Below are 25,183 nucleotides of genomic sequence, written 5' to 3'. Positions count from 1 at the left end.
ACCTCTAACTCTTTGCTTCATATCTTGATTACCTCTAACCCACTGAGCCAAACGAAGTGAAGAGACTGATTATGTCATCTATACCATCAACCTGCTCACTTCACTTTATGAAAGAGCTCCCTGTGCTGCATCAGTCCATGTTAAACATGGTTAGTGTATCTTCATCACCATCTGTAAACATGGAGTGAAGTCCTTCTTCTATGCCCATGACACACTTCATATTGGTGTGCCTTAAAGCATGTCTTAAAGACATAAAACATGAATGATATCAAACTCCCTGCTTCTGAATACAGATAATAAAGTGCATTCTGTTTTTTTTTTGTTCCGATTCCCTCAGGAAAACACACAACACTACACTACAACAGCGCATAAAATTTCATTGACTGATTAACTGAATTGCTTCAGTACATATCCAGCTTAATCAATGGACAATGTGGGCAATGTGTGCCATGTACATTATTCCAGATGAGGGTATCTGCTAAGCAAATGAATGACGTAACATGGGTTACAAATAAAGGTATACCTAAGTTTTACATGTATGTCTAGCCAAATAATTAATTCTTGCTGTAACACCACTGTACACAAGGAAGTACCTTTCTGTTATAACAAATACCTAAGAGAATATAATAATGTAATAAGGAAATCATTTTAGTTTGACGAATATTTTGATGACAATTTTTAAGAGCGTAACCCTTTGGTACAGAGAGGAATGCCTGCACTGTTCTTTACACACTGCACAGAGACACATGAACACACACTGTATGATGTTTTTGATGAAAGGAGGCTTGGTAGCATAAGTTTGATGGCACTTGAACTATGCATTACAAATCTGCTGCATCAAGTGTTTACCATATACTCTGAAAAGAAACATCCTCAGACTGTGTGCTCTGCTAATTTTAAACAGTCAGTCTTTTTGTGGGAAGAAATTAAATTTGCCGGTATCGGGATCAGAATTTAGATCTAATTACTACAGTCCAGCTAAACTAGGTCAGTGGATGTTTCACAGTGGTACGTTACTGGTGACTTCATCTGGACTGCAGTTTGGCGGCAGCTCACCAGTATTCCATGCCATACAGTACCTCCTTCTATCTCTGTACTTTTTGCAGACACAATTCAACTTATTCAGTCTCAAACCTCCAACCTCTTACAGTCTGTAACCTCACCCTGTTTGCTTCTGAAAATTGTGAAAAGCTAAGCTTATGTAGTCAATAATAACACAACAAGCAAACAAAAGACCTAACCCACTTTGAAACGACTTGGGTTATGCTATTGTTGTCTACCCTTGAAAACCTGCGTAATGCCAGTACCAGCATCCAATATTAGATCAGTCAATTTACTCTCCTACAGACTAAGGGTGGAGTGCAGACTACTGTCTGTTTCCTTTATTGCTGGATTCTTTCTTTATTCTGAACAAGCCTTTTATGGGTGTGTGTGGGAGCATGTGTGGGTGTATTTATGTGTCGTGTATCAGCTTCTGCATGCTTAGCATGTATGTACTTCCCTGTGAGTATGTAAATATGTGTTTCTCTGAGCTTGTAGTGTATCTCAGAGAAATGTTTGTGTGTATGTCTGTCTCAGAGAGAGAATGTGTGTATGTGTGTGTGTCTGTGTGTATGTATGTGTGTTTGTGTGTATGTCTTTTTCAGAGAGTGAGAATATGTACATATGTGTGTATGCAAGTGTGTGTGTGTGTGTGTGTGTGTGTGTGTGTGTGTGTGTGTGTGTGTATCCCTGCTTGTGTGTCTCTGTAATTCTGTGCGCGTGTGTACTGAGAGGGCTAAGTTGTTACCCACCTGTTGCTGGCTGAGTTTCCTCTGGATCTCCTGGGAGTCGCATGTGTCGTAGACGATGGGGCGGGACAGCTCGGTCTCGATGTGAGCCAGCCAGGATCGCAGGCTGCTCATGTTCTTATCCAGCTGCTGCACGGCCACCAGAGTCTCCCGCAGCTTCTTCACCCTGCCACAGAGGGGAAAGAGGGCACCGTGAGGCACGGCCCACAGCCAGGATCTCCCATCATTCCCCTCTCCACCACACCCATGGGGTGGCACTGTGGCACTGAAGGAGCTGGGCTTACAGCTCAAATGTATTTACAGAATAAAGTAAAACATGCAGTTAGATAAGGGTGTTCACCAGTGTCCAAAACCGACTTGTCCTGTCTCCAGCATTCCGAATGGTATTTCATGCACAGCAGTGAAACACATAGCCAAGCATTCTTTCTAATCAAACGCATGCCTCATTGGGCAATTTATAGCAAAGGTAAATACTAATCCACAGTTACTACTGCTCATCCTTTGATGTCTCCAACACACCAGAATAACTGCTGCATGCCTACAACTGTTCACTTTCAGTATAATTCTACAGTGACCTCGGTTTGAATAATTTTTCCTAAAATAAGTTACCTTTTTAACTATGAAAAACTATATAAACCACAAGCATTTTAACTTAAGGTATGGCCATAAGTTTGAATTGAACTGGTTTGTTTTTATCACATCACTAGTTAATTGACTTATTCATCATGTTAAAAAAAAAACATTCTATTTCAATGTTATGAAAAGATCTTATGCCATTATTTTATATAACCATTTATCAACATCTGTTCCAGCAAAACAAATACATTGAAAGTGGCTGGAGGGTCCTTCGGTGAAACCAAAGACATTGAGCTGTTGCTTTTTGGGATTCTGAGAATATTCAGATCAAGAGTGTATGGACTTGTTCAATACGCTTGATATTATGAAAGACTAGTTTAAATGAGTTCCAGGATCAACATCAAAACTGGCAGCCATTTTGGAAAGCACACAGACTGTCCAAGATAAACAGTACAATGATGGTGACTTGCTTACAGTCACATGATGCATACATATTGTAAAATAAATTACAGTAATAATTTCCAGCAGGTCAGACAGAAAAATATTTTCTCATTTCACAGAGAACCCGACTTAATACTCATTAGCGAAAACTTAGGTTATCTGACTCTGACAGATGCTGAAGAATGGCAACGCTCACATTTCTCTGAGGTTGGTTGGGAATTTCTGGGCCAATTCTATGAGCGTGACCGAGGACAGATTTAGAGTGCCTGTTCTGCTTTGGAAACAACCACAGTGTAGACACTGCACAATCAGGTGACTTTGTTACTGTATAAAGTCTGCCCGTACTAAAAAAGGAAGCTTCCACAGGGTCCCCTGTCATTGTACTCCTACATTGACACAACAGTGTTTTGGCTCCTCCTACACAGCTCCTCACATACATGCCAGTCTGCTTCACATGCTGAACAGTGAGTTGATCATAATATACCAAGGTATATTCAAATTCATGTGCCAAAATACATATTTATAATCTAGAAAATGCATCAATACTTGACACTTTCATGCATGCAACCTTAACACAATATAATTACAACTACCACGCTAAATTCTTTAATGCCAATTGAAATTTACATGTATGAAAGTTGCTGCAATTAATTTATTTGTGACATATGTCATATATTCTTGCATATACTGAAATATGTACAGTATATTTAGGATGTCACACTTTCTCATATATTTAGATTATTACATTTTCCTAAGAATGCCTAGTCCTATATTGTTAACGAAACAGACATGCAGTCAACTGTATTAGAGTCTGTATGGATTTTATGAGATCTGAAAAATACTTTCAGGGTTGAAACAGAGCATGTATGCATGTGACCAAGAGCCGTACAGGAAAACAATCCCCCTAAAACTGTCTTAAAGTAGTTAATCAAATGACACAGGAGAAAACCAAGACAAACCACTGCCAACTACTGCAAATCCCAAAAGCCTAACAACCCAAAGCTCAACACAAGCAGGCACACAAAACAACTCATGTCTACAACAACGGGCAGAAATTAAGCAGAAAAAAGTATCGTCTCCCAAACAATGAAGATCAGCCTGCCTGTTGACATCACAGTCACAGTCCGGAAGATCTGAATCTTCGCTGGGGCATCCTGCCATGTTATCTGTTCCAAAATCCAGCACCATGGGGTTCAACTTCCCAACTCACTGCAGTCTCAAAGAACGTGCTGAACTGATTCCCTTCTCTGTTGGCACAAGGAACAAACTTTCTCTCACACCGTCCCGCGTTGGGTGGGGGGGGGGGGGGGGGGGGGTGCGACAGGGGTGACTTGTCAACGGCACTCGAGTGCAAATGTTATTGGACACCGCCTGCCAGTGACAAGTGCTCTTGTTGCTAAATAAAACTTACAGTCATTAGCATGTGCTGGCGAGCTGTCCGATCCTGGAATGTGAGCCCTGCCGGAGCAGGGACAAAGCGGCTGCTGTGACCTGCTCAACGCGAACACCAAACGCTCCACTCTCCGGCAGCTGCTCCCGCAACTCAGGACTCAAAACAATCCACCCGAAACGAAGAGAGTTTCCCTGAGTCCGCTGCTGCTCTGTCGCGAGAACTGACTCTGGCGCAACTCTGAGAAACTGAGAGTCTGCAGCTGTGCTGGTGATGTCACCTCCCCCTCCTCAGCCCTCCTCACTGCCCTATTAGATTTGCGTCCTTCTGACACTGGCCCTCGGGAAGGCACCACGTCTGCACGGGACGATTCGTTCCGCATTTGAAAATCTCCGAACAGGACACCTTCACGGCCACAACCCGCATGCCTCAAAATATGCTCTACAAGATTTCAATTTGTTCTCTAACTTGGCAGACCCTCCCGCATAGCTTTTACACAGCCTACATGTGACATATCTGTTTGAAGGGCTGGATGTTTACCGAAGCAATTCGGATTAAGTGCCAACGGGACAAATGTAGAGTCCCACCCAGAGTTCAACCCTGCAGTAACCTGGTTGCAACTCCAAACCATGACACACTGCAATAAGTTTACACTGCAATTTTTATTTTGTGATTATTTTTGCCAAAAATTACAAGATAACACATGCTATTTCAGTGAAATCTGAAAGAATTTTGATTGCTGTACATTTGTTGTGTCCTCAGTTTAGCCATAACTTTGGTAATTATTATTCTCTCGTGAGCTACCGACCTCTGACAAATAACCGTTTCCTCGATTACACTCATACTTATCCATACTTATGCACTTAAATGTATTCATTTCTACTTGGTGTAGGTGAGTTTGGTACAGTTTGCTATCTAGTACTTATTGTGACCCTGCTGTAGGTACACTACATTTGGAAAGAGCATGGATGTTAAAACTAACATATATATATACCAGGGCTGTCCACCTACAGGTCAGTGTGCTTAATGGAAGTGACCTGCATGATTCATGGCATGTTGCAGAACTCACAGCAGTAACAAGCAGCAGAGGTACCCGTTTTATTCATAGGTCCTGCTGGAATGGCTACTGAATAATTTACTTTATGGCTGGCACAATGAGACCAGTATAACATTCATATTATTACTTATTTAGTGAAAAGACAACACAACTGCATATATGAACCTGCAATCTACTAGTCTCAAATACTGTACTGTTAGCCTCTAAGCCACACAACCACACTGCTAACAGTACAGTAGAAGGTATTAGGCATGGTTGTCTCATTCTTTGCCCACAACTTAACATCAGCTAAATATGTGAACATTGCAAAAGCATTTAATATACTGTATATTTTCCAGTATATGATTAAAGGAAGGTTTCCAAAAATCAATGCTGCCAAATATACTAATATAAAAAACACAACAGGTGTAAAATCACTAATTCAGAATTCAAAACCCTACTCTACTGACCACATCACCACTAAAAGTGATATATCCCCAAATATATCATCAAAAGTGCATGTAACATTTGGCTTTATGGGTTCATAAAAGCTAAGAAATTGCTAACTCTTCCTTCCTCTGATAAACCTAATGTGTAGAAATACTATACCATAAATACAATAAATGTAATTTTATGATTATTGACCAACAGACATTTACAGCAAGGACCAGCACAGCTAAAGCCACTAAACTGGACACATGGAACAGGGATCATAGTCAGTGTTTTGGTTTGGATAACAATTTTGCCACACAAAAATTTATTTGAATAGCAATTTGGAAATGTATAGCTGTTTTTTTTTTGATAAGCGGAAACTATTCACAATTACAAAAAAAAACAATCAATTACTACAATTTGTGATTTGATATGGTCTTTCTCCATTTAGAATGGAGGGAAGCAGGATTAGAGATTGCTGAACTGGACCCGGCACAGGCTGAAGGCTTAATTTAGTGGCATGACTTCGGATGGTTCTGGATGCTTGAGAGTAATAGCATTTAATTATGACACGCATTATTTCCGCATCGTTTTCATATCATGTGCTAAAAATAACTACAGGTTGACTGAGTGAAAGCACTGGGATGGGACTCGCACATTTTTGACTGGAAGAAAGGAACAGGACAGGACTAACCAAGCTCTGATTGGAGGAGAGGAGAGTGACAGGGCTCACCTGGCTCCGATGAGATCCAGCAGGTGCTGCCAGCGCTCGTTGACCTTGCTCAGCTTGTACTCGATCTCAGAGGCCTTGCTCTCGTGGCTGGCCTTGGCTAAGCGCTCGCCCATCTGCTGCAGCTGGAGCTTGTTCTCCTGAGCCATGGCGATCTCTTCCTGGTAGTCCTGCACAGGGGGTCAGAGGGCAAAGGTGAGAGTGGACAACAACCCCCACCCAGACGCGTGGGGTCTGACACATGGTTATCGGAATGCGTCCATTTTATGAGAGAGATTCAGTATGCCACCAAGTCCTAGTGACACCTCAACAACAAATTTAACAGTGAATTAAAAGGAAGACATACAACCTTTTAACAAAACACTGACTCTTTTTTCATTTGTGACGAAACTGAAAAGGTTGCATAATTCTGCTTTAAATGTACTGATTAATTTAACATTTAAATTAATTGAATTTTCTTGATTTGGCTAAAAGTCTGGTGGCAGACAAAACCATGAGCTCAGACAAGAGCTCTCCTTGGTTGTGAGGGGTTTCAAAGTAAAACCAATTAACAATATTTTTACCTTTTTAAAATGGTATAGTAAAGAAAAGATATTGAACATGTGAGCTCAATGATAGTGTTAGTGTTTCGCAGTCCTGGTCCTGGGGACACTTTGTGAATGCTAACCCAATGGAGCACTTAATTCATTAGGTTTGACTGAGCTGTTAACTGGATATTGACCTAGGTCTACTACCACTTAAAGCATTAGTCGTTAGTCCTCTGTGAAAAAAATATTATGTGGTTAGTGTGTTTGTGTAAGTCACAAGTAACTGAACTTACCGTGATTCTGATCATTTTTTTCCTTTACAAATCAGTAATATAGGTTAGTATTCAACTTAAGGGATAAGTGGTTTAACATTTTAAGGCATTAAGTGAAGAACTATTTTCACTTGCAGTTGACATGACCACCGCCTTAATTTAGTAGCAGAACTAAGGACGTGGCACTTTATTGGTTGGATTGAACAACGCTGTCAGTCCCTGTACATTTTACCTTGCGGAGTCTCTCGATCATTTCCTCAATGCTGATATCTCCATTCTGAGAGACCTTGCTCTCCATCTGGGTGAGCCACTCGCACAGCTCCTTGTTCTTCTCATTGAAGACGGCCCACTCGTTCAGCTTCTCACTCACCTGCTGCCTGCGCAGAGAGAGCTGGAGAGAGAAAAATATAAGGTGAGAGGGGGTTTGAGGGAGGGAATGAGATGAAGAAACAAGAGAGTGGGAGAGAGGGAGATGGCAGGAAAGAGGTAAGGAGGGAGATAGAGAAATAGGAGTGGTGGGATAGAAAAAGGGAGGGAGGGAGAGAGAGGGATAGAAACAAGGTAAGGGAGAGAGGGAGTGGTGCATCAGAGAAAGAAAGAGGGAGAAACAGAGACAGGAAAAGAAAGAGGTGATGACACAGGCAGAGGAAGAGACTGGGACTTGCAGCAGGGCAACTGCTCTTGGATGTGAGAAGTCACATTTGCACAATGTGTGTCAATCTGATCAACTCTGCCAGAGCATGGCCACAGGTCACATCAGTAGCACTTAGCTCTGTGGAAAATGACTGCATTAGTAGTTCATAAAAATAATTCTCACCTAAAACATCCTTTGTGTAACAGATAAAATTGAGGGAGTGACTAAACCAATATCATGCTCCATGAAAGGAAGGTTCCTTTCATTACTGAGAAGGCTGCAGTGATTATTTTTTAAATGGTATGGTTCACTGTCAAGCCCAATTAACCTAGCACTGCAAAGCTTGACTGAGTGAGTCATCCAATTCATGAACATGACAAACTAATAAATTTACAAAAAAAGAGAAGACAAATCTGCATCTGCATTATATAACTGTCTTTAATTACATTTATAAAATTGTATGTAAAATAATTGGAAAACCTTTTTAAAAAGAAAGGCCTAAACAAAAGCAAGTCTGCGCAACTAAGAACTTAACAACTGATAAAAACATTCAAATAACTGTCATTACATAAAAGGTTGCACTTATTTTGCATAAAGATTCATATTACCAATAATGCAGTTAAATTCAATATTTGATTTTCTACAAACACACAAGCATTCTGCAGTAGCACTCAACAGCTGGATACTGCTTAAAATGTAAACCCACTACAATACACCCACTTCAAGCAATGAGTCTAAATGACATCCACATAAACTGAAGGTCAACACCAAAAGCCATTATATAACACCCCCCCTTCCCCCGACTGCCCAGACACACACACAACACATACAAGGTCAGAAACAGTTATAGTATCATGAAAATGAGCTGTTCCACTTATCTGTCTGTGCAGAAAGATAAATGCTTTTTTAAAACACTCAGCAAAAGCGCAGGACAGTGAGATTTGGTAATACTGAATTTCTGCATAACAAAAAAATAAAAAAGATGAGAGAGTGCTGCATCATTACTGACAAGACCGTCACGCTTGTTCAGCCCCACATTAAACACAATTTGTTGCTCTTCATCACTAGCTTAATTTAAATGGAACATAGGCACTGATGAGAAATTACTCACCATCCCTTATGAAAGAGGCATATATTGTAAAATAATATGAAATCCAAACTAATGAGTGCATCTACATACAAATATACAGCAAGTACAAAACACATCTATTATAGCCTCTTTAATAACCATGTACTCTGCTGCATAGGGAATCCTAAAATACATTATATGCAGAAAATTCACATTAGGAAATAGATAATTATGAATATTTAGTCTAATATATGGGGTATCTTTTTCTTCACAGCAGTTAGCCAAGACTATACTTCTGTAGAGCACGCACTGCATTTTCTATTCTGCTAACTATCCTTAATGGGTGAAATGGTGGGGCCAGCTGTCACATCTTAAAGCACACTGAGGAGTCATGGAACCTGACAGGAGGGATGTGTGATTCGTACAGAGCAATCTGTGGGCCTCGCCGCATGCTGACAGCAGCTGGGGGGGTTCCGCAGAGCCAGAGCAATGATAGTAATCTCCAGATTATGGCCTGTCTGCTTCCTTTGCCTGTCTAACACTCTGCGGCTGCTTTAATTAAACATATAAAACAAGATACCTTTTGCAGGGTAGCAGGGGGGCATGTTAGGCAATGAGGCAAGTGAGCACACCAGGGGCAGGGCAGGGGGAGTGCTGGGGGGTGAGGCATGTGGGTGTCCCAGGGGCGGGGAAGAGGGTATGGTGGGGGCTGAGGCATGTGTGTGTACCAGGGGCGGGGCAGAGGAAGTGCTAAGGGGGGTGAGGCATGTGGGTGTCCCAGGGGCAGGGCTGAGGCACGTGGGTGTACCAGGGGCGGGGCAGGGGGGGCATACCTGGTGGCAGATCTCCTCCCACTGCCTTTGCAGTAGCTCAATGCGCTCCTGCAGCACAGACAGGTCATCGGCGCTGATGTAGCTGGACAGCGACTCCTTCAGCTGCACCAGGTGGGCCAGGTCTTCTGTCCACCCGTCGAAGGTGTTCTCTAACTCCTGCAGATGGGACATGTCAGGGAAATTTTGACACGGGAGTGCATTTTGGATTGCAGTTGTAATGCTCTTCTTAATCGTAAAAAGTAAACAGCTGCCTGAACCCACTTTTTTAACTGAGCAAACAAATTGTTTTTTTAAATGGAGGAGTGATGTAATTAAGACTGTCAAAAGTAGGTGTTCCTTTGCCCGTGGCAAAATGTGCCGTAATCACACTGGACGAAACACACGCAGATAATTTCCTGATGCACTACGGCTGAGCCACGCTACTGCGGTTGTGCACCATGCTGTATGAGCTAGTCCAGGACGCTGTTACAGAAAAGGCCTGGATGACGAACACATCAGATCGTCCGAGGGTTGCCAGCGGCCAGGCACGTGCTCCTCAGCGTGCTGCTGGAAAGCTTTTAGTTCCCTTTCCTCGGCGTGATCTGCTGAGACCGGCTCTGCCGTTCACGGTCCTGAGGGACAGCTCGGAGGAGCACAGAGGGCTGTGGTGCAGTGTGTCCCCAGGGTAACTCCTCTTAGAGGATGCCCTGTGATTCTGAGTGGCTACGCTTTCACGTTTCTTCTCCTCGGAAAGGAGGAGAAATCGCGCATGACTCGTTTCCAGCAAAATGATCATCTGAGCATGATTGAATTATTTTGCCTTTCTGGCTCTGATTAGAGGAAGTATGTCCCTCTGTACAACATCCTCCAAAATCAGCTGCTTCTCCCGTTTATTTTATCAAGACAATTGCTTTTTCAAACAGCATGACAGTGCATTTAAGTTGGTTAAATAAAACAGGCAGAAATATCACCATTTTACCATGAAGGCCGTAAGTCAAAAGGTTTGAATCTTTAACTTCGTCTTTAAAAAAAGAGAGAGCAGGCATTTCTGAATGTACTCAATGAAACTGTTTTGACCTACTCATCTGTTTTTAACATATATGAGTGTAATCTATTTCTATTAAAACAAATAAAGCAAGCCACAAAAGTAAATCAATCCCCAGCACTACTGTATAAGGCAAACAATGTCTATGTAATGAATAAGGAGAGAAACAGCAGGAGCTATTGAGAGAGAAAGAGCAGGAGTGAAGAAAAATATAGCAACAGAGAAAAAGAGTGCTAGAGGGGAAGGGAGGGAGAGAGCAATTGACAAGAAAAGCGGAGAAACAGAGTATCAGAGGAGAGAGGAAACAGCGGCCAGGACAGGAGGGATGTACAGCCAGAGAGAAGAGGAGAGGGGAGAGTTAGGAGAAGAGGGTGGTACAGCCTGAGGAAAAGAGGAGAGGGAGGAAAGGAGAAGAGGGTGGTACAGCCTGAGGAAAGGGGAAGGAGGCCAGGAGAGGAGGGTGGTACAGCCTGAGGAAAAGGGGAGAGGGAGGAAAGGAGAGGAGAGAGGGAGAGCCAGAGGGAGAGTCACGGCACGGCAGGCCTGCGTTACCTTGCAGCGGATCTGCTCCGAGTGCAGCTCCTCATGGTGCTCGGGAAGAGGCAGGGAGAGCTTTCGCTTAAAGGCCCGCAGTTTCTCCAGCGATCCGCCAATCCCCTTCTCACATCTCTCCCAGTCCTGCGGACATGGCCCAGGTAGCGCACACACACACACAGACACGCACACACGCAGTCAGATCGGAAGCACGCGCAGTTCCCTGGCCCTGCTGCAGCGGCTCTGAGCCACTGACGCATGCACGTCCGCTGCTGCTCTCTCCCCGATCTCAATAACGCTGGAGAGAGCAATAAATACCCACACTGCAGACAGCAGCTCGGAGCGCCGCTCTCTGAGGACGAGCGGCAGCCAAAGGATCTCACCGACAGCAACAACACCCGGCTGTTTTCTCACCCCAACACGTCTGCTTTAAAAGCTGACTTCTTTCCCAACTATAAATCCCGTTCAGTCCCTGCTCACTGCTCTCGGCTGACTGCGCCACTCCTTCACCGGGGCTCATTACAGCCACCAGATGCTGAAGCCAGCAAAGGTCGTTCTTGCACTCCTAAGGTTTTATTATTACTGTTTTTTTGGCAGGCCTTAAAATGTACTTAGGATGAGATGCATAATTCATGTTTCACTGCAAACATTTCCCTTTCCCTTTTCACCTCCTGCTATTCACTTTAGCTGTATGTATTACAAGATTCATAGCGCTTCACTGTGCTCTCACTTGCCCGTACAACCTTGTTTTGGCTGCATTTTCATTGCTTCCAGGTGATTTTTTGCTTGCACTTGGCATTCTGATCAAATCACAGCATAACACATAACCAAATAAGCATTCTCAACTGATAAACCCCAGCTACTCCCATTCCCAGACTGACCGATACATTGTAGCATAACATCTAGCTAGAAACACACAAAGCTGTACAAATATAGTGCTAACTGTTGAATAAATGCGATGAATCATGTGTTCCTGCTAATTAGCACTTTTTGCTAGCAATGCAGAAAATACCTACTTCTTAATATCCCTTTTCACTGCAATTACTGTTCCCCAAGTGGTTTTTATTTTTTGTTTTTATTTACAAATCCCAACTCAAATAATACTGGCGCTACTATTAATACTAACCATAACAACAACAACACATCACATTATTGTCATTTAGCAGATGCTCTTATCCATTACATTACATTATTTAGCAGAGGCTCTTACCCAGAGCAACTTACATAGATTACAGTTTTTTACAATGTTATCCATTTATACAGCTGGATACTTACTGAGCCTATTGTGGGTTAGGTACCTTGCCCAAGGGTACAGCAGCAGTACCCCAGCAAGGAATCGAACTGGCAACCCTTCGGTTATGAGCCCTGCTGCTTAACCACTACGCTACACTGCTGGCCCGGCCAGCACCAATAGCTAGTATCTGTGTCCACAGGGAGTAGGGGTGAGTGTACCTTGAGCAGGGTGACCAGCTCCCTCTTCTGCTCGTCCAGGCGGATGTTGGCATGCCTCCAGCGCTCCTGGATGTCGGTGAGCTCGGCCTGCAGCGCCGTCTCCGCCCTGCTGTCGGCGCTGAGGAGCAGCTGGCGCCCCGCGTCCACCGTCAGGATGTAACTGCCGTGCTGCCGCTGCAGCACCTTCTCCTTCAGCTGCAATGACACAGCAGGGTCAGGCGGGGCGGGGGAGGGGCAGGGGAGGGGGGGGGGGCTTTACGCAAAACGCAGAGCTAAGGAGAGAAACACACTGGAACTGTGGAAACACACTGCAGGGTTCTCCCTGGGCTTTGAAACGGGTTCCGCGCTGAGGCTGCTTGGACACAGGGTGTTGGAAGGGACATTACATTTGTGATTAATTTCATGCAATTCTATGTACTTTCACATTATAACAATCGCTTCCTAGCCTTGCTCTCCGGTCTGATAAAAAGAAACTACTGATCCTGTTACTTTTGTTAAGCTGTCGGGAGAAAAAAACCCATCTCCTTAGAGGGAAAATAGATTTCCAGCTTATCAATTTGACTGCGATGTCTCTCTCGTCCGTTTCCCTTGCTCAGCGTTTTAGCTGCTGCGCTGTAGACACACCTGGACCTCGTCCAGCATGGTGCGGGCCTGCTGCAGGGGCACTGGCGCCCCCTTCTGGATGACGTCCGCCTGGTGGGACACCTCCACCAGCCACTTGCGCAGCTTCTCGGCCATCTCCCTGTAGCGCTGCCACTGGCGGATCAGGCTGTCGATGATGCCCCGCCTTTGCTGAGCTCGCCGCACCACGCCCTGCCACTGGTTACTCAACAGCGCCAACTTCAGGTTAAATTCATCCCTGCAGGAGAGAGACAGAGAGAGACAGAGAGTTAGAGAAATAGACAAACAAGAGATGAGGGACTTTCATAAATTACATAACAACATGCAGTCAAGGGTAGAACAATGCACTGTTTTGTAAATATAATTGACAATATAATCTGAATATACTTAAAACATAAAAATGTTCCTTCATCTTAATAAATAGTACAATGCAATTTAGTTTTATGTATTTTCTACATTAATTTTCTAGGGCATGTTCCAATGTAATTGCAAAGGGTAACATATACAAGTTCAGATACACGGATCTGGCTTCGTACTCGGATACAACATGACATAAAAACGTGATTTGTTAAGAGCAAAAAACTAAATCGATTTGTTGAGATAAAGAGATCAGCTTTATTCTGAGCTGTATGAGATCCCCATCCAGGATTTCCTTGGAGCTGAACAACTTTTAATAGGATCAGGTTTAAAGTCACAGGACACTAACAGTATGTGTGTACAGTTGAGGAGGAGAAATTGCATTTCTTCACAAGAGAGTGAGAGCATATTAGGAAATTTAATACACATCAAGCATATGCAAGCTGACTACTGCAGGGTGCGCCACATTGTACAGGTGAGTGGAAACTCAGTCATGGTGAGCTACCTGTCGTCCACCTGTCCCTGCTCCAGTAGCCGCTGCCCGTCACTGATGATCGAGTGGAGAATTTGTTGTCGGCTGAACATCTCCGCTTGGAACAGCTGCATGGAACAAGGATAGACACATGCATATTATAATACAATAGTAAGGACTAATGCTTGGACACACACATGCACATATGCAAGTTACTACCAAAAAGCCACTGTACTACAAAATTCTATGTACTACAACTAGGCGCTTTGGGTCCTTAAATTAAAAAAACTGAACTGCACTGCACTGACAACAAAAAGCATGATTAAAAACACTGATTAAATTATTTTTATTACATGAGTAAAATATTACAAGCAAACTACACATTACATATAAATGAATAAAAATGAAATAATAATCAGGTATGGAAAGCTATTTCAGGTTTATGGGACAATGTATTTAAAGTATCATACAGTCCTAATTAGCATTCCCAAATGGTTCTCTGTGCTGCTCTCCCACTGAATTCCTTTGTTGAAATTGGTCAATGTTAAACCCTCAGCTTTATCTCACTGGCCAAAAATAGCTGCCCTAGCCTATGACTCTGAAAAAGAATCAACCCCTGTTCTTCATCACAGAACAGGAACACAGGGGCTAATGTTTCTCATGAATAATGTTCTGCACTCCATATGCTAAGATCTGCCCTGACTGCGTAGCTCCGCCCTGGCTGTCCACCTCTGCCCTGCCAGCCCCCTCCCATATCCCCCCTCCTCACCTCGTGGGCCCTCTGCTGCTCCAATAAACTCTGGTAGTTCCCGGAGATCTCAGATGCCAGCTTCTCCTCTGTCTGAACCAGGAACTCCATCCACGTCTCGCACTTCTCCAAGAAGGTCTGGTGCTGCAGCAGGAAGGCCTGCAGTTTGCTGCTCAGAGACAATAGTATGTAAACCCACCATTACAACCAAGTCATGGTCATAGGCTTTAGACCAAATGTCTGAAACCTTGGGAACATTTTGATATCAAAAAGAAATACATTTTGTAACATTTCAAGGTATGTCATAGCCAGAGGAACTGCATCTAATTCAGACTCAGTATGGGCTTGTCTGCTTGAACATTCACAGTGAACCGCTGCCAACAGAGCTGCTCGGCCGCAAACGTTACTCTTGTTGAGCTTTAGTGTGTTCCTACCTGAATCGCTCAGTTGTCTGGGCTGAGGCTTTCGACCAGGTCCTGTTGAGGTTCTGCATAAGTTTGATCTCTTTGTCATTGAGGGGCAGCCTGTAGCCCAGCTCATTCAGACGCTCCAGGTCTGGAGACATGCTGCTGAACTTGAGCATCTGGCCCTAGAAGGCAATACACAGATTGGTCACATCACTGTTGTCAAATTGTCATCTAAAGAACGATTGTCATCTAAAGAACATTGTATTTTCCATATACAGCATTATATCCCAAACTGACCTCTGAGATTCTATACCACAAATGCACAAGACATGAAGGCTGAGTTTAAAGAGTATCCTCAGTGTAAAATGTGGCGTTTGACTACAAAGTTACCTGCAGACTTAAGAGTTTTGTGCCTCCTGTTCCACAAGTTTTAACTTCTGATGATCAAATGTCAGTTAAATTACCTTGAGCTCCTCCATGCGGTCCTGGATGACGGAGAGATCTGAGGAGCGATTGGGGTCTGGTCCTTTCAGAAGCTCCTCAGCCTCTAAGACCCAGCAGTTCAGTGATTCCAGCTGCTCACTAAAGCTCTCAAAGTCCTGAACTCCAGCCTGGGGAAAGAGATTGTCACCACAATGACCTTTCCATGACCATTTCATGACCTTTTTGTGACCGTTCTATAACCATTCCTTCTCCCCCCTGTCACAGCCCAACAGATAGCAGAGCCACTTCCCACAAGATAACATACAGTATGGTTTAGTGTTGCCCAAGGACTGACTCAGCAGCACTGAATTATGTTTCGAAGGAAACAGGTTCCAGACCTTGGGGTTGAATGGGGATAAGACTGGGAGGGGTGGTCGTCCTACCTGCAGTACCGCCTGTTGCCTGCTGAGGGCCTGCTCCACCACAGCCAGGCGCTGCGTGAGTGACAGACGGTCCGACTGGATGGCCGCCACAGCAGAGGCGTCCACCTGCTGCTTCAGCTGTTCGCCCAGTTCGTACAGGACCTGCAGGGAGTCCTGCACCGTCTTCTGGGTCCGCAGCAGCTCCTGTCCCAAACCAAAGCCACCGTCAACACAGCAGCCACCAGACAGCTGAATAAAGCAGGCCACTTTCACCACACTCATTTCTCTACAGCACCTCAGTGCAGATCTTGCACTTGGCTGACAATGATAATGATGGTTGACGCCATATTATGTAGTACTGCATTTCCTTTTAACTTGCTTTCTGGCAATTACTTGCTGCTCTGAAATGTATCACTTCAGCGAAAACCATTTTATAACCCTTTTTTGTATTTTATTAAAAATATCTATCCCAGTGATGGAATCCAGTTTGAATGAATGGGTGAACTGGACAAAAGATAGGATAAGCCAAAGTCTGACCAGCCTAGAGAGGTGCAGGCTGTGACTGACTGCTGGCAGCTGAGTTCACCGGCTAACAGTCTGGCTGCAAATCAGAGCCTCCTTGGCTGCAAAGAGCACTGCTTTGAAAAGACTTTTGTGCAGAGTGCAGCGCCTCTATTCAGGGCCATACAATGTGTGTAATTTGGCTGCTACAAGAGGACAGCTGCACCGCATGCCCGGCCCAAGCTGAAAGCAGCGGACATTTTCTTTACCCCACAGAAGAAGCACTCCTCTTTCACTGTTTTACAAGTCTCTTTCTTTTATTAATCCTGTAAGCTCTGCCAGTCTTAACAAAGTGACCAAAATGCTATGGTGCTTACAGTTTACTGCTTACGTCTCAATCTGAAAAGCTGCATCCAATTTGCTCATTTCAAAATGATTCAGATACCTTATTAGCAGCAAGAATTTTGGTGTGAGAGGAGCCGAAGTGATTCTGAGAATCTTGCCAAAGTAAATCTTTGGAGAGTGAAGAGTAACCGTTCCTTAAGTTAACATTGCAGAAGCAGTACTGCATCAAGAGCTCTCTCTCTCTCTCTCTCTCTCTCTCTCTCTCTCTCTCTCTCTCAGCACTCACCCCGCAGTCCTGGATCCAGGCGGACACCTCCTCATCAGCAATGTCCTTATTGGACGCGGTCTTGAGCAGCCGGTCGGCGCGCTCCTCCTGCTTCTGGACGTTCTTGGCGCTCTGGCTGTACAGCTCCTTGTAGCGCTGCCACAGCTGCAGCAGGGCTTTGCTGCTCTTCAGCTGCTGTGCAATTTCCTCCAGCAGGCCGTTCCACCTGAAACAGCAGAACCACCATGCAACATGCGCTTCCTGAGGCAACCCATGCATTTCCTGTCCTGTGCAGGACAGCTAAACAGCTTCCTGTTCTACACGACATAACTTTTGACCATGCCCTTCCTGCATGCATTCACTTTCTGTACTAAAATGACTTTGATGTTTACATACTGGGAGCAGATTCTTTCCACACGTGACTACCAATTCAATTTATAAAACAAGTATCTAGTCATTAAGAATTATGAATCCATTTAATATCTAAAATGCATTTGCATGGAAAGGAAATAATAAATTAACCACATAAGTCAAATGTATCTCTCTATTTCACAGCCATACTATCAATACTGAAATAAAAACAGTTAGACACTTGATCTATATGCATGGTTCATTACCTATGCACAAACTGTGTGAGTACAGGTGTCTGGTATTGTGAGGTAAAGCAAGTTTGTGAGTGAAGTCTCAATGGGAGAGGCATGCTGCTGTCTAGCAGACAGGCAAAATGCTACATCCAAGCAAGCAACAAAGCCACTGCTTAGTGTAGAACTAGCCTTGGCTATGGTACCATATAAACATCCATGACCCCTATTCCTCAGATAGTCCTGGCCACCTCTCCTGGGCTCATGCTCACCTCATGTTGACGTCCTTGAGGGTGCTGTTGAGAGCGTCGGCCACAGACGGGTGGCACTCCTTCAGCAGCTGGTGGGTCACAGAGCCAAACTTCCTCAGGCTGCTCTCCTGCTTCTCCAGCTCCTCCTGCAGGTTCTGCAATGGCAGAACAGCAGAATGGGTTGCAATCATCTGTCACAAAGACTTGGTAAATACAAACACAGAAAAGCACAGCGTCTGTAGCTGCTGTAGCTGCTATCGTCCTACACTGTAGCAGATTTCACCTCAGGCTACATGTGCATCTCTGTACTTACCACTGGACATTGTAATGAGCTGCTTAGCATTCAAATATACTACCTTGCAAATATTCTAACTTGTACTTACTTTGTCTACAAAGTAATTAAATCTGATAATGCCATGGATTTATCATCCCACTATTGAGAAAGGCAGAAGTAGAGGTGCCATAACAATCACACTTACATTTCTGTTTTCATTACAAATACAGAGACCTTGATGTTGTCATAGCTAGCATACTTTTCACTGGATACAAATGTTGGCATTAGGACACACACCTGCAGATTCTCCACCTGCACCTGGACAGCTTCCAGAGAGCCAGTGAGGAGGCGGAATCTGGACACAGAGTACCGCCCCTCCATCAAGTAGCCATTGATCTCCTCAGACGCCCGCTTGTACACGTTCCACTGGTCCAGCACTGACTTCAGGCTGATCTTAAGCTGCCCGATCTGGAGCAGACACAAATAGGCCAAAAAATACCGCATTTACACACTATACCAGCATTCGTTGTAAACAAATCTATTTCACCTGTAAGGCCAGTTGTTACATACATTTGTCTGGAAGGCAACCATAGACAGGGAAATTGACATACAGTATGTTACACTGTACATACAGTACGATCCATTTACACACCTGGATACTTACTAAAGAAATTCAAAGTTAAGGCATCAAGAGGACAATGGTGCTCTTTAATCTGTGGGAACAGTTTCTTACCTATCTCCTGTAAAGAGGGAGGTATTCTCCAAGCAGGAAACTCACCAGGTGGTCCAGGTTAGCCCAGGAGTGATTGAGGCCTTGGAGCGCTTCCATGACGACGGCACAGGCCTCCTCCTTCTTGTTCTGGATTAGGGCACAGCCCCTCTCTTCTACCTTCTCTACCTCTCTCTCCTTCTCCTTCACCAACTCCTCTAACTCCTGAGGGAGAGGCCATGGGAACACAGTCACACACTGCCAACAAACCAGTCCCTATCTTCTATAACTGTGATTATTTTTCTTAAAATACTAATACATAACAATGATTTTACATTTGTTCTACGAGATTCTTTTCTTCCCTTCCTTTCACTAGAAGTAGTCTTGTATGTACAAATAACACAGCAGTGAAAATCCAGATACAGACAACCCTGCTTATTGTCCCCCTGAATGAAAAGTTCAGTATTCATCACAAGGGCCCTGATGCACAGTAATGGGAAAACACCGGCATTAGGCCGGATGATAATGCTGTAATCCTGGAACAGACAAGTAAGGCATTGTGGGTAATGGTAAGTGGACAGTACGTACCTGGCAGTCTTTCAGGGCATTCTGCACAGATGCCAGGTCTTCTATCCTGTACTTCTTCTTCAGCTTTTCCTCCTGCACTGAAAACCAGGTTTTGAGGGTTTGCACACTGCTCTCATACTCCAGCCAGGACTCCAGCAGGGCTTCCAGCATCTGGATCTGAGAAAACAAATTATGCATGTTAGAAAAGGCTCATTCAGTGTGACCTGGCTCACACACAGAAACATATACACACGCACACACACACACACACTCATGAACACTCATGCATATGCAAACACATGCACAGGGCTAGATTTGAAAGAACACGTGCTGCATGTTGGAGAATGCTCATACACTGAGACCACTCATGTATCCTTCAGCTAAGTCGGAGCCAAACTTTAAAAACCACAAGGATAAAATTACAGACTCTTTGCCACAATGCGGGTATATGTACGCCATTCTGATGACATCAACCCTCTAACTGAGCTGTGTGGAGATACCTTTTCAGTGATGAGGCCCTGAAGAATCTGCCAGCGCCGGTTCATGGCTCCCAGTCTCTCGGCGAAGTCGGTCTTGTCACTGCGCTTGCTCTCCACGTCCTGGCTACTAATTTGCAGGACCGACTGATTCACGAAGTCCACGGTCAGCTGCTTGCAGTTCACATCAATCTTAAAGCCCTGGAGAGGAGATTCAAAGGGCACTAAGTTGTCAGAACCACACACCTTATCAACCATTAACACTGCAGGTAAAACTGACACTTCAAATTTACTTGCACACTGGAAAGCATTGAAGAGAAGATGTTGGGTCGTTAGCCAATGGACCTGAGGAATGAGGGGTAAATCCTACTGTAGGAGGGATATAGCTGCTTTTTGATCGAACCAAAATGGCTCCTATACACCTAACCTGTCTAAATGGTTTCCAGAGTATTGCATAAGTTATACAACTGAAATTATTATGAGCTGCCTTGTATGGGGGCTATGCTAAGCTAATTTTCAATGTAATATCAAATGGAGACAGTCACTGAACCAATTTGCCAGGGAAAGAGAGATAAAACTTTATTTTAAGGGAACACCCATACTGTCAGAATTTAATGAAAGAAATGGTTCACAAACAAATAATAGTGCAAAGTAAATGGGTAACAGATTCTGCTCTGGCTGTTAATATATCACGTCTTTGTACCTGTAAAAATCAATGACAAAGATCTGACATGGTACAGTATCAGAAGGTCCTTAATCCTAAATGTGACCAAAACGGAATTGAGTCATTGGTCTTTCCCTAGCTCTCATTACCTTGTACTTCTGCAGGTAGCCCTGGATGGCTGCAGATCCAACCACTCCCTTGATCTTCTCTTCGTCCTCCTCCATCACGTTCTCCATCAACGAGATCCAGCTCATCAGCTCTGTTATGGCATGCCGAGATGCCAGCTTCTCCATTTGCAGCTGGGAAAACAGAGGCCATCTCAAATGCTGCTTCACAAGTCCAGACTAAACTGGGTGAAATAATTTTTTAGAAGACCCAGATGATGTTCAAGACTTAAACTGGATCTACTGTGAACAATGATATCTAAATCAACAACAGACAGTCGATGATTCCAACTAGTCTGTTTCCCAGAGACATATAGGGATGTCAACAGAACTGTCTGTAAAAAGTACAGGACTATAAGTGGAAGTATAAGACCATTTAGTGAAACCATACTAAAAAGTATGTGATTCCACTAAATATGTTTCCAAGAAAAATTGTGGGGACTACATCAGAGACTGGCAATCCTGTAATTTTATTTAGACTTAGGTTTAAGGCAGAAAGCCACTAATAATATACTGAATAAGACAACAGCACCGAGGATCTACACTGGCCATCCAAGTGCATGATGGGAAGATAATACAGGGTCCACAGGTGCAGCATGTTGGTACCTGGTGGAGCTTTTCCTGGACCACGGGGATGCGGGTGAGCAGTTCTGCCCACTGGGTGTCCACCTGAGCGAGCGCTGAGCGCAGGCCCGCCGTGTCCACCTTCTTCAGCCTCAGCAGCTGGTTCCCCGTGGACAGCACTGACGACTTCAGAGAGGACTTGGCGTCCACCTCCTTGGAGAAGTCCTGGTTGTAGGAGGGTGGAGGTGAGGAGAACTTCATATCTATGTCCCATTTCTGACACCCCCAAAATAAACGGCCAGAGAAACTGAAGCAGGACCACGTCAAGATGATATTGGGAAGACTCACCAGGAATGCGTAAAGGTGGTCTCTGACTGTCTCCAGCTCCTGGGGAACGGTCACTGACTGGGTGCTCCAGAACTCAAGCCGGTCCAGGGCGGACCGCAACCACTGGCTCAGCTCAGCTGACTCACTCTGGTACCTGTGGGTCACATGACAAGCCTTCAGTTATGACACTGTTAAGACTGCCATACAGTTTGACACTTAAAAAATCACCCACTTACACATCATACAGCACAGAACAGTGTATAGTGCAGAATTTAGCTCCATAAATCCTCCACTGCCATCCAATGAATCAAGCTGCATATTTGCATGTTATCAAATCAGGATTTCAGGATCAAAGTGAAGGCGGAACAACAGTCTCTGAATTAAGACGATCAAAGCAGCACTAATTTCCCAGGGCTCCTCCTCCCCCTGCTTGCAGATAACATAGTGTCAGTAATGCTGTGTTGATGCACTGTTATGACACTGCAGAAACGGTGAGGATATTATCAGTATGTGAGCTGTGAGGTCCCCACCTGGTCCAGTGCTTGAGGATGGAGTCCAGGCGGTGCAGCTCCTTGTTGACCTTGGTGGTGTTGCTGAGCCAGTGCTCCCCGAGCTGGGTGAGCTGGGTCTCCAGGTCCGAGCAGCACACGGACAGCAGGAGCCGCTTCCCGTCCTCCAGAACCTGGTACAGCTGGTGCTGGTGCTCCGTCAGGCTCGCCTTCAGCCGCTGCGGGATGGGGAGAGGAGGAAGTGGTTCTGAGTTCTGAACAAGCATCCTGGGCCACTCACTAATGCTCCTGAGACATGTGTATGTGTTATAGGTATATAGTGCGTTTGGGTGCACAGGAATTGTGTTTGGGTGAACAGTGTAAGAGGTCATTGATGATGAATGACTTGGCGTTTCTATCAGTACGTGGAAACATTTTCCCTGGGATTTATTTTCAAAAGCTTTAACTAAAATTACTTTCTAATTTCCCTTACATAAACAGACGGAAGGATCATTTTGTTGTAAATTACCAGTAATGTGTCAAAGAAAAGCCCTGGGTGGAAATAAGTCAGGAATTCAGAATTATGTCATGCATCTTGAAATACTATTATTCCCCACTCTTTTTGTGCTTTTGATATTATAGAGGGAGAGAGCTACCTGGTGATGTGTAATGTGGAGTGCTGGTTTGGCGAAACGTGGCCTGGCCAGGAAAGAGTGAGAGGGAGAGAGACAGAGCGATAGAAAGAGAAGTAGAAGAGACAGTGAAAGAAGCAGAACGAGAGGGAGGTGTGTGTATGAGCAGAGTACCTGATAGAGTGCGATCCTCTCGGTTAGCCTTTCTTCTGTCTCCTCCACCAGGCCCACAGTGGGAATGCTGCACTCTACTGCCTCCAGCTGCCTGTGCAGGGACTGGTAGTCTTCTTCCAGCTGGCTCCACGTCTACGAAACACAGGTCAAACACAAGCATGAGGGAACCACAGTCACGGAAACAAATACAAGTACTTTATAAATATAAAGTAAAGAGCAAAAAAGAAAATATCATAATGATTTTTTTTTTGCAGTAACGTTATGGCTGACTGACTCTTGCATATTAAAATCAGCAGTTAGCAAAAAAGCTATGATCCTGATATATATATGCTATATGTGTATATATATATATATATAGATATATATATATATATATATATATATATGAGATCATAATAAAAATGAATGTGTGTCCTTGCCACCTCACCTCCAGGATGTATTCCAGCTCCACCCCTCTCTTGTGGGCCTGTTTCAGGACCCCCTGGGCCTGGGCCAGTGTCTCCTCCAGGGCCTGACTCTCCCTCGGGAGGACAAAGCTGCTGATCTTCCTGAAGAATGTCTCTGTCAGGATCATGTGGGACTCCAGGCCCTGGAAGAATTCCTGTAGCGGGAGTGGAAAGTGTCGAGGATACTGCTTTTCTGTCTCTTCTCCGGCATTTTCAAGAAACCAGTCGCATTCCAGAAACCTTCAAGACCTACTTTGTGCTTGTCGAGGAGGCTCTGGACTTCCTCCACAGAGCTGGCCATCATCTTCTGGTCGGCAGCCATCTTGTCCTGAGCTGTGTCCACCAGGTCAGTCAGGTCCTGGAGGGCCCGCTCGTACTGGGCCTTCAGAGCTAGGTTCTGGTTCAGCCCGCTGCAGCGTGAGCCCACGGTCAACACCAGCTCTTCATACGCATCCTGTGACACACAGAGACATGATCTATATGGGGTCCATCAGAACGTGTGCACTGTCAACTACAGCAACATTACGGGAGGGTAGCTAAAATACACAGAAATCATACTTTTTCAGCACTATATAAGTGAGTTTGTGTGTGTATGCATGCATGTGTTTGAGTAAATACAGTACCTGCAGCTTCAGCAGCTCTTGGGTGGAGACCTGGTCAGGCTGCAGCTCCTCTCCTCTGGACTTGAGCTCAGTGATCCTCTGTTCAAACTCCCTCAAGCCCTCCTCTGCCTCAGATATAGTCTGGAGGGGACACATATGAAGGTAATTTCACACCCCAGGGTTAGGGAGAGGAAGAAAAAACAGAAGGCAGGGGAATTTTAGCATGTACAAACCTCCATCTGTTTGGAGGCTGGCCGGTCCAACGCCTCTGCCAGTGTCTGGAGGATCTGGTACCTCGCCTCACTGAGAGCAGTGAAGAGCAGCCGCAGCTCCGTCTGTGTGAGACCAAAGAAACACCGTCATACACACGCTCACCCACAGACACACTCACTCACACTACCACACACACGCGCGCGCACACACACACACACACACACATACACACACTCAGGGGGAGGGTCTCACCTGAAAGGCGGTGAGCTCCTGCAGGCGTCTCCTGGTGTCCTCACAGCGCTGCCCCAGGACTGAGTCCAGGGCTCCCAGCCGAACCGTCAGGCAGTCCAGCGTTTCCTCCATCAGGGCTTGGTCTTCTCCGGCCAGCCCCTCCTCACCTCCCAGCTGCTCCCTGCTCTGGCTCACTTCCTCTGTCACCTCTGACAAATCCTTCCTCAGAGCCTGCAGAGACCACCCCATGTTACATTACATTATATTACATTATTGTCATTTAGCAGATGCTCTTCCCCAGAGCGACTTACATAGGTTACGTTTTTTTACATGTTACTCATTTATACAGCTGGATATTTACTGAGGCAATTCTGGGTTAAGGACGTTGCCCAAGGGTACAGCGGTGGTCCCCCAGTAAGGGAATCAAACCAGCCTTTTGGTTACAAGTCCTGCTCCTTACCACTTAGCTACACTGCTGCCCAATGTTCAGCTACACGTTCACCACAAGCTGCAGAGAGG

General features: G+C 44.8%; 1 protein-coding gene across 12 annotated transcripts in view; it reads right to left on the bottom strand.

Moving 5' to 3' along the window:
- The window catches only part of LOC118791878 (nesprin-1-like), a 142,568-nt gene that overhangs the window by 16,459 nt on the left and 100,926 nt on the right, over nucleotides 1-25,183 (bottom strand). For 11 of the 12 annotated variants that reach the window (XM_036549356.1, XM_036549360.1, XM_036549357.1 and 8 more), the window contains 28 exons: nucleotides 24,686-24,895; nucleotides 24,454-24,555; nucleotides 24,242-24,361; nucleotides 23,872-24,072; nucleotides 23,600-23,773; nucleotides 23,173-23,304; nucleotides 22,409-22,605; nucleotides 21,900-22,032; nucleotides 21,594-21,776; nucleotides 20,973-21,122; nucleotides 20,184-20,360; nucleotides 19,705-19,860; nucleotides 19,186-19,341; nucleotides 18,705-18,875; nucleotides 18,155-18,288; nucleotides 17,323-17,527; nucleotides 16,212-16,394; nucleotides 15,810-15,956; nucleotides 15,373-15,527; nucleotides 14,960-15,107; nucleotides 14,224-14,318; nucleotides 13,365-13,599; nucleotides 12,741-12,935; nucleotides 11,307-11,432; nucleotides 9,731-9,886; nucleotides 7,427-7,585; nucleotides 6,399-6,565; nucleotides 1,794-1,956 (listed from right to left, as the gene is read on the bottom strand). In XM_036549356.1, the coding sequence (XP_036405249.1) occupies nucleotides 1,794-1,956; nucleotides 6,399-6,565; nucleotides 7,427-7,585; nucleotides 9,731-9,886; nucleotides 11,307-11,432; nucleotides 12,741-12,935; nucleotides 13,365-13,599; nucleotides 14,224-14,318; nucleotides 14,960-15,107; nucleotides 15,373-15,527; nucleotides 15,810-15,956; nucleotides 16,212-16,394; nucleotides 17,323-17,527; nucleotides 18,155-18,288; nucleotides 18,705-18,875; nucleotides 19,186-19,341; nucleotides 19,705-19,860; nucleotides 20,184-20,360; nucleotides 20,973-21,122; nucleotides 21,594-21,776; nucleotides 21,900-22,032; nucleotides 22,409-22,605; nucleotides 23,173-23,304; nucleotides 23,600-23,773; nucleotides 23,872-24,072; nucleotides 24,242-24,361; nucleotides 24,454-24,555; nucleotides 24,686-24,895 (4,530 nt within the window). Of the gene's footprint in view, nucleotides 1-1,793; nucleotides 1,957-3,909; nucleotides 4,037-6,398; nucleotides 6,566-7,426; nucleotides 7,586-9,730; nucleotides 9,887-11,306; nucleotides 11,433-12,740; nucleotides 12,936-13,364; nucleotides 13,600-14,223; nucleotides 14,319-14,959; nucleotides 15,108-15,372; nucleotides 15,528-15,809; nucleotides 15,957-16,211; nucleotides 16,395-17,322; nucleotides 17,528-18,154; nucleotides 18,289-18,704; nucleotides 18,876-19,185; nucleotides 19,342-19,704; nucleotides 19,861-20,183; nucleotides 20,361-20,972; nucleotides 21,123-21,593; nucleotides 21,777-21,899; nucleotides 22,033-22,408; nucleotides 22,606-23,172; nucleotides 23,305-23,599; nucleotides 23,774-23,871; nucleotides 24,073-24,241; nucleotides 24,362-24,453; nucleotides 24,556-24,685; nucleotides 24,896-25,183 lie in introns of those variants that run through there. The other variant, XM_036549365.1, reaches the window with a different exon arrangement.

Source organism: Megalops cyprinoides, chromosome 17 (assembly GCF_013368585.1).
Source record: "Megalops cyprinoides isolate fMegCyp1 chromosome 17, fMegCyp1.pri, whole genome shotgun sequence".
NCBI lineage: Eukaryota > Metazoa > Chordata > Actinopteri > Elopiformes > Megalopidae > Megalops > Megalops cyprinoides.
Note: the sequence above shows the minus strand (reverse complement) of the source record. Positions and strands in the feature narration are given on the sequence as shown.